Source organism: Dasypus novemcinctus, chromosome 6, assembly GCF_030445035.2.
Source record: "Dasypus novemcinctus isolate mDasNov1 chromosome 6, mDasNov1.1.hap2, whole genome shotgun sequence".
NCBI lineage: Eukaryota > Metazoa > Chordata > Mammalia > Cingulata > Dasypodidae > Dasypus > Dasypus novemcinctus.
The window spans coordinates 112,384,830-112,400,058 of record NC_080678.1 but is presented as its reverse complement, the minus strand read 5'-3'; the positions used below and the strand labels follow the sequence as shown (position 1 = coordinate 112,400,058).

Sequence of the window (15,229 nt, the reverse complement as noted above, 5' to 3'; positions counted from 1 at the left end):
TTTGTACTGAATAATGAAAGAATCAGGTGATACAGGAATGTCAAAAATTAAAAGTAGAATTCTTCCCATATTCTCACTACACAGAAATAACTGCCATTAGTGTACTTAGCCTACTACCAGTGGAAGGTTTGAGACTTTTATCTGCACACACACACAAACCCTTCTGTCTCCATTTATTTTACAGAAATGGCATCAAACGATACAATTTCTGGCCAGAATTTTTTTTTCTTTGCTTAATAGGTCATGTACTTCTTTCTATTTTGGTACAAGGCTACCTCATTGTTTTTAACTTCCGTAGAGTATTGCATTCCATGGAAGTACTTAAATGATTCAGCCAGTCTCCTATTGACTAAACCTAGGGCTATTTTCAGTATTTTCCCATTATACACTATATTCTATTTAAAAATTTGCTTCTGTGGTTTATTTTGTTTGGCTGATAACTCCTGAGGTCCTGTGTGGCATACTGGGGCAGACTGGGTGGGGGTCCCTGGGAGGGCCTTGCTGTGAGATGCCCCCGCATCCCTCCCATGAGCCCCCTGCTGGGGGATATGGCCGGCCAGGGTCAGGCCTGAGTCTGGGGTGGGGGCTGGTACTTAACTGTAGGCCTTGGCTTGTTCTTGGCAAGAGGAAAGGCTCCCAGGAAGGGGAGTTAGGTGCAGGCCAGGACAGCAGCCGGAGGCCCCAGGCCCCGTGGGGAGCACCAAGGACCATGTGGTCCCCATGCCACCTCCATGGCTGACCCTACACATGACCCCAGAGCGGCTGCTGCAGCACCCTCGCCTTCCTTTCCCCTGTCCTGGTAAAAGTCCCAGGAGGGAGGGGCGATGCTCCTGGAGCATTGCTGCAAGGATGAGAGGAGGCAGGTGCCACTGACAGGAAGTGCCACCTTGAGGCCAGCGCCCGTGCACCTGCCCTGCCTGTGCGCCGAGCTTCCCGGAGCACCCGTGTAGGACTGTGGGCCTCACCTGTCGGAAGCTCTGGCCGATCCGGGCCGGCCTGCCCCCATGCTCCTGATGTGAGCGGGAGCTGCCTGGCAGTCGGTCACGGAGCCCCAGCCGAGGCCTCGTGCCTCTCTCTACTGCGAGGGGCGACTCCTGGTCTGAGGCAGCCCTCCCTGACTTCACCCTTCGCTTCTCCTTTTTTCCTGGCCATTGCCTGCTCTGACCTTGGCTCAGATCATCTTTTTTTTTTTTCCTCTCAATTTTTATTCTAGTTCCGTGTATACAACCTAAAAAATCCTCTTTTAGCCACCTTCAAATATATATTTCAGGGCTGTTACTTATGTTCACAGCATTGTGCTACCAGCACCACTGTCCATTACCAAAACTTTACCATCAATCCAAACAGAACTTCAGGGCAATCTAAGCATTCACTCCTCATTTCCTTACCCTACCCCGTCCCCTCATAACTTACATCTAGAGTCTGTCTCTGTGAGTTTGCTTACCTTAATTATCAGATAACCTTTTGCCTTGGAGTCTAATTTAGATTTTATTCTTCTTTGGGAAATTCATCATTTCGAGAGAGTTTGCAGCTCTACCTTTCTAGCCTTGCTGGGAAGTGGCAGAGTGGGCTTTTGGCTGAGTTCATCTCATGGTTGCTGAGGAGATTAAAGGAGGTCTGCATGCAGAGCACAGCACCAGGGGCCTGGCATGGCTGAAGCGCTCGGTGATGTTTGCTGTTATTGTCCTGGGCCTTTCAGATCTGGATGTGGATAAATTGGAACCCTTATACATTGCTAGTGGGAACATTAGATGGCAGTTTGGCATGTCCTCAAAAAGTTAGCATGGGGTGGCGGACTTGGCCCAGTGGTTAGGGCATCCGTCTGCCATATGGGAGGTCCGTGGTTCAAACCCTGGGCCTCCTTGACCCGTGCGGAACTGGCCAATGTGCAGTGCTGATGCGTGCAAGGAGTGCCCTGCCACGCAGGGGTATCCCCGATGTAGGGGAGCCCCGCGCTCAAGGAGTACATCCCGTAAGGAGAGCTGCCCAGCACGAAAGAAAGTGCAGCCTGCCCAGGAATGGCGCCGCACACATGGAGAGCGACACAAGATGACGCGACAAAAAGAAACACAGATTCCCGTCAATAACAGAAGCGGACAAAGAACACGCAGCAAATAGACACTGAGAACAGACAACTGGGGTGGGGGGGAAGGGGAGAGAAATAAATAAATAAAATAAATCTTAAAAAAAAAAGTTAGCATGGGTGTTACCTGGTGACGCAGCGACCCACTCCTAGGTATAAAGCCAAGGTAACCGAGAACTTGTTCACACAAAACTGTGAACAAATGTTCATGGCAGCATCGGTCACTGTAGCCGCAGGGTGGAAACAACGCAAATGTCCACTGATGGATGGATGGATGAGCAGAATGTGGTCTACCCATACAGCAGCGTACTATTCAGCCAGAAACAGAATGACGTTTTGGTGCACGCTGCAATGTGCATGAGCCTGGAAACCATTATTTTGAATGAAAGCCGCCAGACACAGAAGGTCACGTATTGCAGGATTCCTTTCCATGAAATGTCCAGAAGAAGTAAATCTGTCGAGACTCAACACAGATGAGCAGTTTCCAGGAGCTGAGGGGAGGAGGACCAGAAAGCCCCTGCTTCATGGGTATAGGATTTATTTTCGGGGTGATGGAAATGTTCTGGAATTATGTGGCAGTGGTGATTGTACAACCTCATAAATATACTAAACACCAGCTGAAGTTTTACTTTAAAAGGGTGAATTAGATCTCAGAAAGACTCCATCACACAAAAAAAATCTGCCCTCATGAAGCATAAAACTTCTTTGCCTCCAAATCTGACTCTTTCTTCCGGAGGTACACGGCTTTGACAGGCAGCCAGACTGAGCGTTGCATCTCCATTCTCTTCGCCTCCTTCCCTGTCCTGTCCCCCTCCTCCCAAATAAAGTGGGGGTGTTTTCTATCGGTCCCTTTGCCCATCCCCTAGTTTCTTTTTCCTGAGGGCTTGTCCCGCAGGGCAGGACTAAATGCCCATGCTCCAGGCTCCGCAGGTCCTTCATGGCACTGGCTGTCACTGGGCAAGTGCTGCCGCCTTGGCGGCTGGGGGAGGAGTGGCCTGGCCACCGCGGGGACTGTGTCCAGCTGCCGGGGCTGCCCGTGCCCCCTCCGCCCGGGCGGCAGGCCCCAGGTTTGTGCCCCGTGGGGCCTGGGGGGTAAAGGTCAGTCTCCAGGGACAAGGCGGTTTTGTGGCTCGCTTCCTCCCACGCCTTGTCAACGTGAAGAGGCCCTTGCTGGGTAAAAGGTGCTGTTTGACTTGTGTGTTTACTCGAGGGATTTGTGGGGCCCTCCTGCCCTCGGTACGGTTTATCTCACGGGAAGTGAGGCTGCCCTGGTGGGCGGGGCTTCATGGGCCTGGGTCCGGGCCCCGTTCCCTCTTGGACAGACGGGTGCTTTGCCCTCTGAGTGTGTGGAAGGGACAGGGAGGGCCGCGGCCCAGATGTGGACAGGGGGCTGTGGCATTTTGGGTTCTTCTTGGCTGTCTTGGGGATGCCCCAGTGACCAGGGCAGGGGCTGCCGAGCCTTGGCTGGGGAAGCAGGTACAGGATGTGTGCCTGTATGTTTTCTTTACTGAAATCATACATCTTCTTTGGTCAAACAGGCCATGAACGAAATAACCAACACCCTCTTCAACAGCCGTGCAGTTACCAACCCCTACTGCAGCCCCAGGTTCCCTCCTGAAAGGGGACTCCTCCGGCACCCCTGACATCTAATTTCGTAGATACTTTTCTGTGTCATACTTAACATATGCACAGCATTCATTTTTATTTCCTGCAACCTGCCTTTTCTCCTAACCCAACAATATACCGTGGGTTTCCTTGTAGTTTTCTTTCAGTTCGGAACTCCCAGCCAAGTGTTCCGTGGCTTCGTTGTCAGGGATGGCCTAACCCTGTTCTCCGTGTGTTAAGCACCTTGGTTGTTTGCACTTTCGTCCTGTTACAAATAGTCTTTCCCGGGACATGCTTACGTCTGCCCTCATTCTTTTTTCCGCATTTTCTTAGGTTTGACTCTTAGAGATAAAATTGCTGGGTTCAAGGCAAAGCACATTTTCTCTTTTTATAGGCTCTGCCAGTTTATTTGAGAAATTCATAAGGCCCCTGGAGCCTTCTCTCTTCTCTTTCTTGCCCTGGCCCCTGTCTTTAAAATACAGTATTTTTCTTCTGTAATTCCTGAAAGTTGACTTTCTTTTCCCAGGAACCACAGGCTAATGCCCTGTCATGGGCCCAGAGGGAGGGGCAAAGGGGTTTCTTGGTCCCTGAAGGACACGTCTGGGGAGAAGCCCAGATAATGAGCGTTTTGACCCGCCTTGAGTGCAGCCCCAGGTGCATTCTCTTCTTGCTCTGCTTGCCTTCTGCAGCCGCTCCTGCCGCGGCTGTCGTGCCGCGTGGATAGAGCGGAACGCGGGGCTTGGTCCTTCCCTCCCGCCACTCCCACCCCGTCCTCCCAGGCAGACTGTCAGGAGCTCAGGCCTGGGGAGTCATCTCTGGAGACCGCTGCCTGCCTGGGATGAGAAGGACGGTAGGATCCCAGGCTGGGTGTAAATGCTCTCCCTCGGACCTCCACCACCCTTGAGCTGGCAGGCTGAATGTTTGGCTGCAGTTGCGTGTGCGTTTATGTACGTCTCACCATTGACTGCGACTCAGTGTGTGGGAAACTAGCTCCTAAGAACACTGTCTTCTAACGGTGTAAAGGAAAAAATCTGGACTACTAGGATAGCTTTTCAAATTTTCAAATTTCCTGGTCTGCGCTGAGGCGGTGATTCCCCCCGATTTCTCCAGAGGCTGTCGATGGTGATGCGCAGAGGCTGCCCCGGCGCACCTGCCTGTGGCAAGAGGTTGCGGAGCGTGTGGGCACGTGAGCACCTCTTCGGCTACTGTCCTGTGGAGAAAGGATTGTTCTGTATGATTCCAGGGGTAGAAAAACAGGCTTTGAAGTTAGAGGAGGTGGATTTCAGCTCAGAGTAAGCTAGGTGTTCTTGTGCAGTCTGCCTGCGTGTGAGCGTGGTTATAACACTGGTGGAAGTGGCCCCTCGGGGTCCCCTGTGACCCTGAGATTCTGTCATCTCCTTATCCCTGGGCTTGTCCCTGCGTGCCCTTGCTCACTGCGAACTTGTGATTCACTCGGCCCTGAATTGTCCCTGGACTGTCAGTGTTTAAACTCAAGGCTGGGGTATTTGAAGGACTTACAATGCAGAGATGCCAAACCGTCATATAGACTCCAAATTCTGTCCCAGACATGTGAAATTGGGCTCTACCAGGTTTGTGTTCATTCACCTCCAGATGGCCTTTTAAATTATTTTGTTTCTCAGTGAAGCTTGTGAGACAAATCTGGAGAGCATTTGGCTGGTCTGCAAAGGACTGCCCCCTTGTGGGCTACTTTGGGAATAACTGCAGTGCCGGGGCTGCACAGTAAACTAGATTGAAGCTAATCGGGTTCTCACCTGGTTTAGGGAATGTTTGGTAATTGAATATTTGAAGTCTTTCTTTTCGAAGTTTTGAGTTATTTCCCATGAATAAGGGCAATACATTGTAGTTACTGGAACTTTGCCAGACCTGGGTACAAGGTGTTGCTTGATCTAAAAGTCATGAGGGCTTTCTGTTGACTAAGTGTGTGACTCCCAGAAGAAGAGCAGGTGCTCAGAGTGTAACATGTTATTTGTACAGTTTAGGCACCATGAGCCACTTTGATCATTTAGGGAAGGTTTTATGTCACTGTAGGGAACTGTTTACCCTTCAAGTTCCTAGATACCAGCCAAGGGCCAGCCTTGCAAACAGGCCTTTTTCTGGATTTCTGTCCTTAAACACAGCCTTATGTCTGCAATGTTTATGGTTTTCTGCACAGTACTTAATAGAGATTTGTGAATGAATAAATCTGAATGAATCATGTGATGTGATGTGATGGCAGGGCCTGTGAATGAGACAGCCAGATTCCCCCAGGCTAGAGGGTGGGGCCTCCCCTCCCAGATAGAAGTGTGGGTGTGCTGTGCTCTGGGCACAGCCCCCCCAGCCCCCACAGGCCCTAGGTGAGCCAGGCAGTCTCTGTCTCTAGGTGCTGAAGCTCAGCAGGTCCTCGGAGATTCTCAACAAGCTGTACGACACGGCCGTGGACAAGCTGGAGGGGGTCAAGAAGGACTACGACGCCCTGCGGAAGAGGTTCAGTGAGAAGGTGGCCATCCACAGCTCAGAACTGAACCTCCTGGAGCAGCTGGAGGGGGAGAACCAGCAGCTGCTGAAGCAGACGGACATGCTGACCCAGCAGAGGGACACCGCCATCCAGCTGCAGCACCAGTGCGCCCTCTCCTTGAGGAGGTAGGAGCAGGGGGGGGGGGCTGGGAGGGGGGCATGTGCGGGCAGAGCCTGCACCCACCCCACCTTCTCTGAGAAGGGCGGGGGAGCTGCTTGAACTCCCCTGGGCGTGGGGGGGAAGGGGGCTAACCTCTGGGCTGGTGGTTATCTGCAAGGCTCCCAGCGCCTTCCGGGATTAAAACCAGCACAGGCTCCTGGTCTCCAGGAAGTGTTGTTTTTGACACCCAGTAAGTCTCATGAATTGTGGCTCCTTCCTCTCCCCTGAGTAGCTCCGAGTGCTCTGAGCTTGCTTTTTTCCTTTTCTTTCCTTTTCCTCCCTTCCTCCCTCCCTTCTCTCTCTCTCTTTCTTTCTTCTAATGCTGGTAATTCTTTTTTAAAAAAAAAAATCTATTTTATTGATACATATCAACAAAGCATGCAGTTCATCCAGGTTTCACCACAAGCATTTCCATCTGTGTCAGTTACCCACCCAGAAAATAGGACAGCGACTTGTCTTAGGCATTGTTCCTTCCAAAGTTTTATTTTTAAATTAAGGAATATGATCTTCTTCAGGGGTGTGCTCCCTTCCTCCAAATAGTGTTTCGTAAGGAATGTTCCTGCACAACGCCAATTCTCAGCAGTCTTCCTGGGCTTCTTAAGTAGATGTTTTCTCTTGATAAATAGGTTTGGAAATTGCTGGATTGAATTGCAGACAGGTTTCTTTATATCAGGACCTCTCGGGGCCTTTTACTCTGGTATTGCGCAATGTGACTTGCCAAGAGTGGGGCACAAGATGCAGTGCTTCCCAAACATTAGCCGCCAGAGCACCCAGCATGTTTAGTGGGACCCTGTGCAGGACTGGGGTTTCAAGGAACAGCCTTTGAGAATGCCGGTCTCGCGCTGCAGGCCCTGACTTGCAGGGCTGCCTTGCATGGGGCTGGCCGGACCAAGCTGTGGTCTCTGTGCTGACTGACTTGAGGCCTTAGTGTCTGTGAAAACGTGGCAGTCGGACTCAACTTAGATCCAAGCTGCTTTGAGCTCCCGTGTGCTGGGCTGCTGCAGCCTTTATTTTTATTTTTTAAAGAACATGGCTTGGCTGTGGAAGATATAAGGTGTTATTTCTAGTAAAACGGGAGGTGTAAAATCCTCAGCTCAACTTCTGGTATTTGTTAAAGGCTGAGAAAGATTCCAGGTTCACGGACACCAGGACTCCATAACTTTCCTTTCTCGGGGGTGTGGGAGAAAGGCAGTCCAGCACAGTGGCCTTGGCCTAGCAGCTGACTGGGCAGGCCCCCTGCCCCTCCCCGGTGCCCTGGGCGCCGCTCTCCTAGGTTCAAGGCAATCCACCACGAGCTGAACAAGGCCACGACCCAGAACAAGGACCTGCAGTGGGAGATGGAGCTGCTGCAGTTGGAGCTGACGGAGCTGCAGACCACGCAAGCGAAGACCGCCAAGGAGTCGGAGAAGTACAAGGAGGAGCGGGATGCAGTGTACAGCGAGTATAAGCTCATCATGAGCGAGCGGGACCAGGTCATCTCTGAGCTGGACAAGCTGCAGACCGAGGTGGAGCTGGCCGAGTCCAAGCTCAAGAGCAGCACATCTGAGAAGAAGGTGGCCAGCGAGGAGATGGAGGCACTGCAACAGGTAGGCAGGGGGACGGTGGCCGTCCAGCATCTTCTAAAGCAGCCAGGGAGGTGGGGGCTGCAGTGGGCACAGCGGCTGGTTAGAAGCCGCCTTCCGAGTTGGCATGAAGGCCTGCTCGTTTTCACCTGAAACGCTGGCTGAGTTTCGGACGCTTCCCAGGCACCCTCACACCCAGACCCATGGTGAAGCAGTAGTAGATAATCTTGAAAAGTCAGAGACTAGTGCAAGGTCTTGCTTGTGAAGGAGAAAGATGACGAGAGCAAGTCCCCAAAGCTGTCGATGGGTCTGGAAGTGTTCCCTCAGTCGTGGGCATTTGCTTATTAAAGGGGTGGTCAGCGTTCTTTGGGGAAGATGTTATCCTGGGTTGACCCCGAGACCCTTCTCCTCAAGCCTTGCTCCCTGGGGGCCTCACCTCCAGGGTCAAGGGAAGGCTTGCTCATTAGCACCAGCATTGGGCCACTCTGCTGGAATCCTGTGCCTTCAGTGTGGAGTTTTTGAAGACTTCCTACCTGGTCACCCCAGGCCTTCCTCATGGTCGCTGCTGACCCCGAGGCCATCTGTGTCCAGCAGGAGCTCCCCCCGTATTTGAGCTTCCCTTTTACATCTTTCAGCTCTGCTGTGTGCTGCTGAACTTGATCGTAGTGAATGTTTTCCCCCATCAAAATCATCTGTTTATGCCTCTCCACGTTACTGCTTTCCTTGGCAACTCAGTCACAATGTAGGTTTTAAGGTTGGTCTGTGAGAAATGAGAAGCAAGGTGTTACGGGTGGGGCAGATTGACAGGGTGAGGTGGGCACTGGGTGGTCACAGCCAGACCCCTCCCCTCTACCAAGCATGGCGCAGGGCTGGTGCCTGAGAGGTGTCCAGGGCCCTGCGAGGCTTTCTTCCTGTGCCGGGGATGCCAGGGGTGCCAGGGGCCGTGGGCATGCGAGGGACACAGCCTTGTGCTTGCAGGGGACCTCTGCAGCCAGGGGGCCGCTCTATGCTTCGGCTTCTTCACCTGCAAAGAGGGGAAGACAGTGGCAGCTGCCTCCCAGGGCTGTGACGGTCAAATGGTTGAATGTAGAAAAAGCATGTAGAGTGGGGCCCCATGCGACTTAGGAACAACTTGACTCTACTTTTATTATTAAGGTTAGTATTATTCTCATTGGAAGCTTACTGCCCTGTGTATATCAGGTTGAACCATAGGAAATCATGTTTTTGTAGGTAAAAGAGGGTCACATAATGGCAATTTCATTCAAAAGGACTGAGACTTCTCTAGCTGGTGGTTGAAAAACAACAGGGTATACCTTTTATGTTGATGAATTTTTTGAAAAGATGTTGAAGGAATTTCTAATAAGCAAAGTTAATGCATTAGAACTCAGTAATGGTCCCAGGAAAACTATCAACTCATTTTCCCCTTCTGGGATTTAAGTACTTAATTTTGGGGGTGGGGGCGAGTGGATATTGTCCATATCAGAAAGGGAAACAAAATGACTAGGAAGAAAACTGAAAATGACTGAGTCAGTAAGTAAACAAAAGGGTCAAGGAAGAGCAGACGCAGAAAAGTGGATCGTGCAGGTGACTGTGCAGTGGGGCGGCGGGGCTGCCTGGGGGCGTCTGCCGCTGGAGGAGTTGTGCCCTTTGAGTAAGTCTGAAAACACAGGGAGTGTGGGCAGATCAATGCCCGCCTTGCCCTGGGTGCTAGCTCCAGGAACGAGCTCACTGCCGCCAGCTGCTTGCCCCGTGCACTGAGAGCAGAGTCCGCTTCCTGGACTGTGCGGGGGGTCTTGGCTGGGCATGGAGCCTGCTGGCCTGCTGAGCTGGAATCTTTTCTAGGCTCTGTTCCGAAGCAGCAGGCTGGAGAGGAGAGCCTCTCCCCTCCCCGGCAGCCAAGGGCTTCCTGGGCTGAAATGCTCGGCTCCCTTCTGCACTTTGCCTGGCCTCCAGACGCACCACTTCACCCGGTGGCCTGGGCCGTCCTGGGTCTGACCCTCTCCCTGGGCACACCTCCCTGCTTTCCATGCCTTGCCACAGTGCCCTGTCCAGGGCCTCAGCCATGGTGACCTGCTCCCCAGATCTCAGAATCAGCTGCTTTTTGTCTCTGGTGCGATTTGGGCTTCCCTGGCAGTCTCTGCCCTTCTCTCTGCACCTCTCTTCCCTCCCTCCCTTCTGCCTTCCTTCCCTCAGTCCACTCCCCTTCCCATGCCTTTCTCCTGAATGCACAGGAGGGGCCCGGGAGGTCCGGAGGCCAGTCAGTGCCTTTGCCCAGCCCTGGCACCAACTCTGCTCTGGGCGCCAGGCCCAATGTGGACGCCAGGTCCTCTCCAGAATCTGGGTCTGCTCTGGGTGTCGGGTCAGCTCTGGACACCAGGTCCCTCTGCCTTCCCTTCTGCTTCCCAGCTGCTGCGTGGGCCTGTCCTGGACCACACCCCCAGCCTCTGGCCATCAGCTGACCTGGTCCAGTTGGGGCTTGTGGCCCTGTGGTGGACCAAGGTGCTGCCTGGGGCAGCGGGGGGTGGGGTGGGCACTGCCATTGGTCACAAGTTCTCCCCAGGTGCTGGGTCACTTCCCAGGTCAGGCCCCTCCGACCGAGCCCCCAGCTCACAGAAAGGAAGGCGTGGCTGCCTGGCACAGTGTCTGCTGCGTCCCTATCCCCCTATCCCCCAGGCAACTGCAGTGCCTCTTTAGGAGCGGAGCTCAGCTGTGGTGGAGAGAGCCTGAGCAGTGTGGGAGAGGAAAGGAGCAGGAAAGAGTTTTGGAGCTATTCAGGGGCAGGAAGGCAACAGGAGACGGGACTCTGAGAGGAGCGTCTGGGGGGCTGGGCTGCAGCCCAGGGGCCTTTTGAATTGGCCTCAGCCCTGGGCCAGGCGAGTGGTGGGAAAACCAGCGTGTTCTTCCCCAAACCGGGGCCCCAGCCCCGCCCAGGGGCCGTGGGGAGAGACCTTGGGGGGTGCATGGTGTAGAGGGAGGAACTCTGGAGTGAGAGTTGGAAGGCCGGGGTCCGGGCTCAGCGCTCCCACCAGCGGGGGCCTTGGGGGACCTCTCGGATCCTAAGCTTCCTCGGCAGCAAACCAGGCTCCCACAGAGGGCCCTCTCGGGGCCTCTCAGCTCTCGAATTGCAGCGCTCCTTATGAGTTACCTCCTTCGTGCCCCTCCACAGACCTAAGTGCAGAGCTGCTGTGCTGCTTACAAGGAAATAGTCTTTTTGGATGAATTCACTTCTGGGACCCACAGGGCTGAGGGGCCCAGGGGGAGGGAGAGGGGGAGGGGGAAAGCCGCCCCCCCTTGGTGTTTCCACCTCTGGACGGCAAAGTGAGATGGTTCCTTACCAGAGTGGAACTAGGTACTAAGACCTCTCAGATCCTGAACTCGATGAATCCCGAGCATTGAGTAAAATGGCAGGTTTTAAGAGTGTGATTGCTGAACGTGTTGCTTATTATAACACTTGACATAAGAGTAATACAAATAAGGGTTTCCTTTCAAAATAGCAAACTGAACACTGCATAAGAGTGAAGAGAACTGCGGAAAATGGAAAGTAAAGTGATTGAAATTGATCTTGTGAAATGTGAGGTCTGAGCAGAGCGGGTCAGAGGCCTTGCTGATTTCTGGCATATTTGTGGTGCAGTTGCCCCAGCCCTTTCCAATGCTGCTTGAGAGGTGGAGGCAGCTCCAGGGTGATGCCTAGGATCTTCCCCTGTCTCCTTCATCCTGGTGTCTTGGTGAGGACCCGAGGTCTTTTTGAATTTGTTTTCAGCAGAGACGGTTCTCTTCTCTTCCATGGAGAGGTAGCTGGGTATGCTCTTCATTTGTCTTCCTTGGCCTTATGCAGAGGTGGAGATGGCCCATGTGGAAATGAATGTCATGGTCATACGCGGCTTGCTGTTGAGCTCGAAGCAGAGATGGTTTTTGCACTAGACACTTGCTTTGTCATTTCACCTTTTCCCCTTCTTAAAGTTTGTAGAAGCATAGAGAGAGCTTTCTACATGAGTGCTTATAAAAGTTCAATTTGAGATTTTAGTGGAGCATGCGATTCTTTGAGGAGGTGTCAAGATGCAGATGCTTCATATTTCAGCTTTTTAAGCAAGCTGAGATAAACAGTTCTTCAGCAAAAATTCCTGGAGTTTTAGCCTTTAAAAATAATGCAGTCTGCCAGATTATAAAAACCGGTATGGCAGACACAGAAGGTGGGGCAAGCATTCTTTTCCTGCCTGGAGCGTGGGGGCAGTGCAGCCTCACCCCATGACATTTTGTTGCCAGCCCTTTAGAGAGATGTAGCACGCTCTTGCAGATAGAAGCCAGTTAGGGGCTGGCCAGGGCCTCTGACAAAGCCCTCAGCCTGGGCTCCGCTGAGCCGGGCGTGGACTGGGCCCCTCATCGGGAGCCCGAGCCATGGCTGTGGACATGGGGGTTGCGGGCCCAGGAGAAGGAGCGGCTGTTGGCTTCGGCTGTGGCTGTGATCCGAGCCTCCCCCAAACCTAGAGCTTCGGCTCCAGCCCTGATCCTGGTAGGAGCCAGAAAGCCCCACAAAAGTCCCCTCTGCTTGTCCCCTCACCCCCCCAGATCAAAGACACAGTGACAATGGATGCCGGGAGGGCCAAGAAGGAGGTTGAAATCCTTCGAAAGCAGTGCAAGGCTCTGTGCCAGGAGCTGAAGGAAGCCCTCCAGGAGGCAGATGTGGCTAAGTGCCCGCGGGACTGGGCCTTCCAGGAGCGAGACAAGATCGTGGCAGAGTGCGACAGCATCCGGTAGGCACCGCCCCCCCCGGGGACCCTGCCAGTAGCGAGCCCCTTAGTGCGCAGTGTGGGCTGGAGGGTGCGGCCAGGGAGGCCCCGGCGGGGGTGGGGAAGGGGTGGCAGGCTCCCTGTCTGCTCCTGCTCTGACCCTGCTCTGACCCTCTCCGTGGTTTCTCCAGGGTGCAGTCCTTGCTCAGGGCCCGGGTGTGGGGTTTGGGGCCGTGGAGAGGTGGGGACCAGCCCCTGGGCACAGCAGCATCAGGCGGTTCCGGAAGTGGCACAGAGCCCAGGCTCCCAGGTTGCCAAGGCTGCCCATGCCCACCTCCTCTCTGGAAGAGCTGAGGTAGTCCTAGGGTCCTCAAAGCCACAGGTTGCTTTAGTAGAGCCATGCCACGCCCGGCCTGTGCCCCTGGAGGGGCTCAGACCTGCAGAGGTATGAGCCTGGGCTCCCTCCTGGCTGTGGGTTGGAGGGTGGCTCCAGAAAGCTCCTAGACACATGGGCTCTGCAGCACAGGCTGCCAGGTGGACAGGGGGGCTCATGGAAGAGGAGACCTCCCAGGTGGGTCTTGAGCCAGGTGGGAGTGAGCATCTGCAGGAGGGTGGGGCGGGGAGGAGGGTGGTCTGTAACTCCAGGCACGTTGAGGGGGAAACAGTGGGAAGAGCCTGGAACCTGATGCTGCTTGCTCGGGGGTCCTCCCTGTCCCCTCTATCTCATGATGGACCCGGCCTGGATGATCACCCCCCGGCTCCCAGCCTCCTTCTGTGCATCTAGGAGTGTCCATCGCAGGCCCTCGAGCTTTCCACGCCTCTTGTGCTGACCTTGCCCGCTGCCCCCTCTCTGCCAGGACGCTGTGTGACAACCTGCGGCGGGAGCGGGACCGGGCAGTGAGCGAGCTGGTCGAGGCCCTGTGCAGCCTGGATGACACGCGCAAGCAGAAGAATGACATCAGCCGGGAGCTCAAGGAGCTCAAGTACGCTGGGGTGGGCGCATTGGGGACGAGGCAAGGGCTTTTCCCCGCATGCAGCCTGGGCACCGTGTTCTTCTCTCTGCCCCGCTCTGTCAGTCCGTAGGGCAGGTCTGAGTGCCGCCTTTTTTTAAAAAGATTTATTTCTCCCCATCTCCTCATTGTTTGCATTTGCTGTGTCCATTTGTCTTCCTTGTTTCTTCAGGAGGCACTGGGAACTGAACCCAGGACCTCCGATGTGGGAGGGTGGCACCTCATCGCTTGAGCCACCTCTGTTCCCTGCTTTGTTGTGTCTCTCTCATTGTGTTTTTCTTCTTGTGTCTCTTGTTGCATCACCCTGTTGCACCTGCCCATCACTTCAGCTTGTCTTCTTTAGGAGGCACCAGGAACCAAACCAGGGACCTCCCGTGTGGTAGACAGGTGCTCAGTTGCTTGAGCCACATCTGTGTCCCTCACTAGAAATTCTTTAGAGAGCTGTGGAACGTGTCCCCAACCCCTCCATCAGCAGGAGCCATGTGTGAAGGCACAAAGGAGGAAAGCCTTGCAATGCAGTCCATCCAGGCAGTCTGCCTGGGGACTTGCCAGCCATTCATTCATTCTGTGATGTTGGTTGAGGATGTCCTCGGTATGGGCCAGGCCCTCTGGACAGCCGTGGGCAGACAGTGCTGAGCCAGCAAAGTCCCTAGGAGGAGCTGGACAGATGGGGCCGTTAGAGAGACAAATATGTCAACAATGAAAATAGTCATGACTGTGAGTCAGTGTTTCCAAGGCAGCATATCTCAGGCACATCCGTCCACTCTGCTTGTGTTATGAGGCTGTCCATTTAGAGGAGAATCTTTGGGGTATCAGACATCCTCCCTGTGGTTCCAGCTTGCTCCCAGGAGAGCCGTTTAAGACATGGTGGCCTTTAGCAGTGATTGATAAAAGAAAGATCACACTTTAACCGTAGGAAGTGGCAGAGCCCAATACCCATCAGTGTAATAGAGAACTTGAACTTGAGAAGCAGTGGTTCTCTGTACGTTGGAAGTTTTCCTATGCTGATAGTGTGGGGAAGGGGAGTTAAGAGCTGGTGTGTTGTGTGAGTGTACAAGCCTACACACACTTGAGCGGTGCCTTTGAGGGAGTTGACAGTGCTTCCTCCTCCATTCAGTAAAATCTAATATTTATTCTGAAAAATCAAACCAGAATCTCCAGGGTTTGAGTGCTCTAAGAAAAGTCTCAGGCGTTTGGAACCTAAGTGTCCAACTCCCCCTGCCAGGCACCTACCTTGGCTCTCATGAGCAATGGATCTAAATTAAGTTAAATCCTAGAACCTCTGGAGCTTGAACCTGGGAGAAGGTTTTGCATTTTAATTGCACCAGAGATGCCTGGAACTTTCAAGCATCTTCCATTTGTTCCTTTGGCATACTTGGATTTGTACCTTCTCTCTGCTATGCTCCTAAGTTCTCTAACCCGTGATGCCGACGAGGGGTCAGTGCTGCTCCCGAGGAAGCCCCCAGCCTGTGGGAGCACAGGTGTGCACCCGATCAGATGACAGCAGGGGCAAGTGCAGCACGCATTAAATGCAGAGCGCTGGCCGAGGGCTGTGGGACCCTGGTGGA

General features: G+C 53.7%; 1 protein-coding gene across 1 annotated transcript in view; it reads left to right on the top strand.

The window, feature by feature from the left end:
- LOC101442851 (disks large homolog 5-like) overlaps positions 1-15,229 on the top strand; it is a gene marked incomplete at its 5' end in the record, with an annotated part of 179,482 nt that overhangs the window by 129,746 nt on the left and 34,507 nt on the right. Inside the window, 4 exon segments of the mRNA XM_058299259.2 lie at positions 6,069-6,328; positions 7,636-7,948; positions 12,491-12,675; positions 13,509-13,634. Coding sequence (XP_058155242.2) covers positions 6,069-6,328; positions 7,636-7,948; positions 12,491-12,675; positions 13,509-13,634 — 884 coding nt within the window.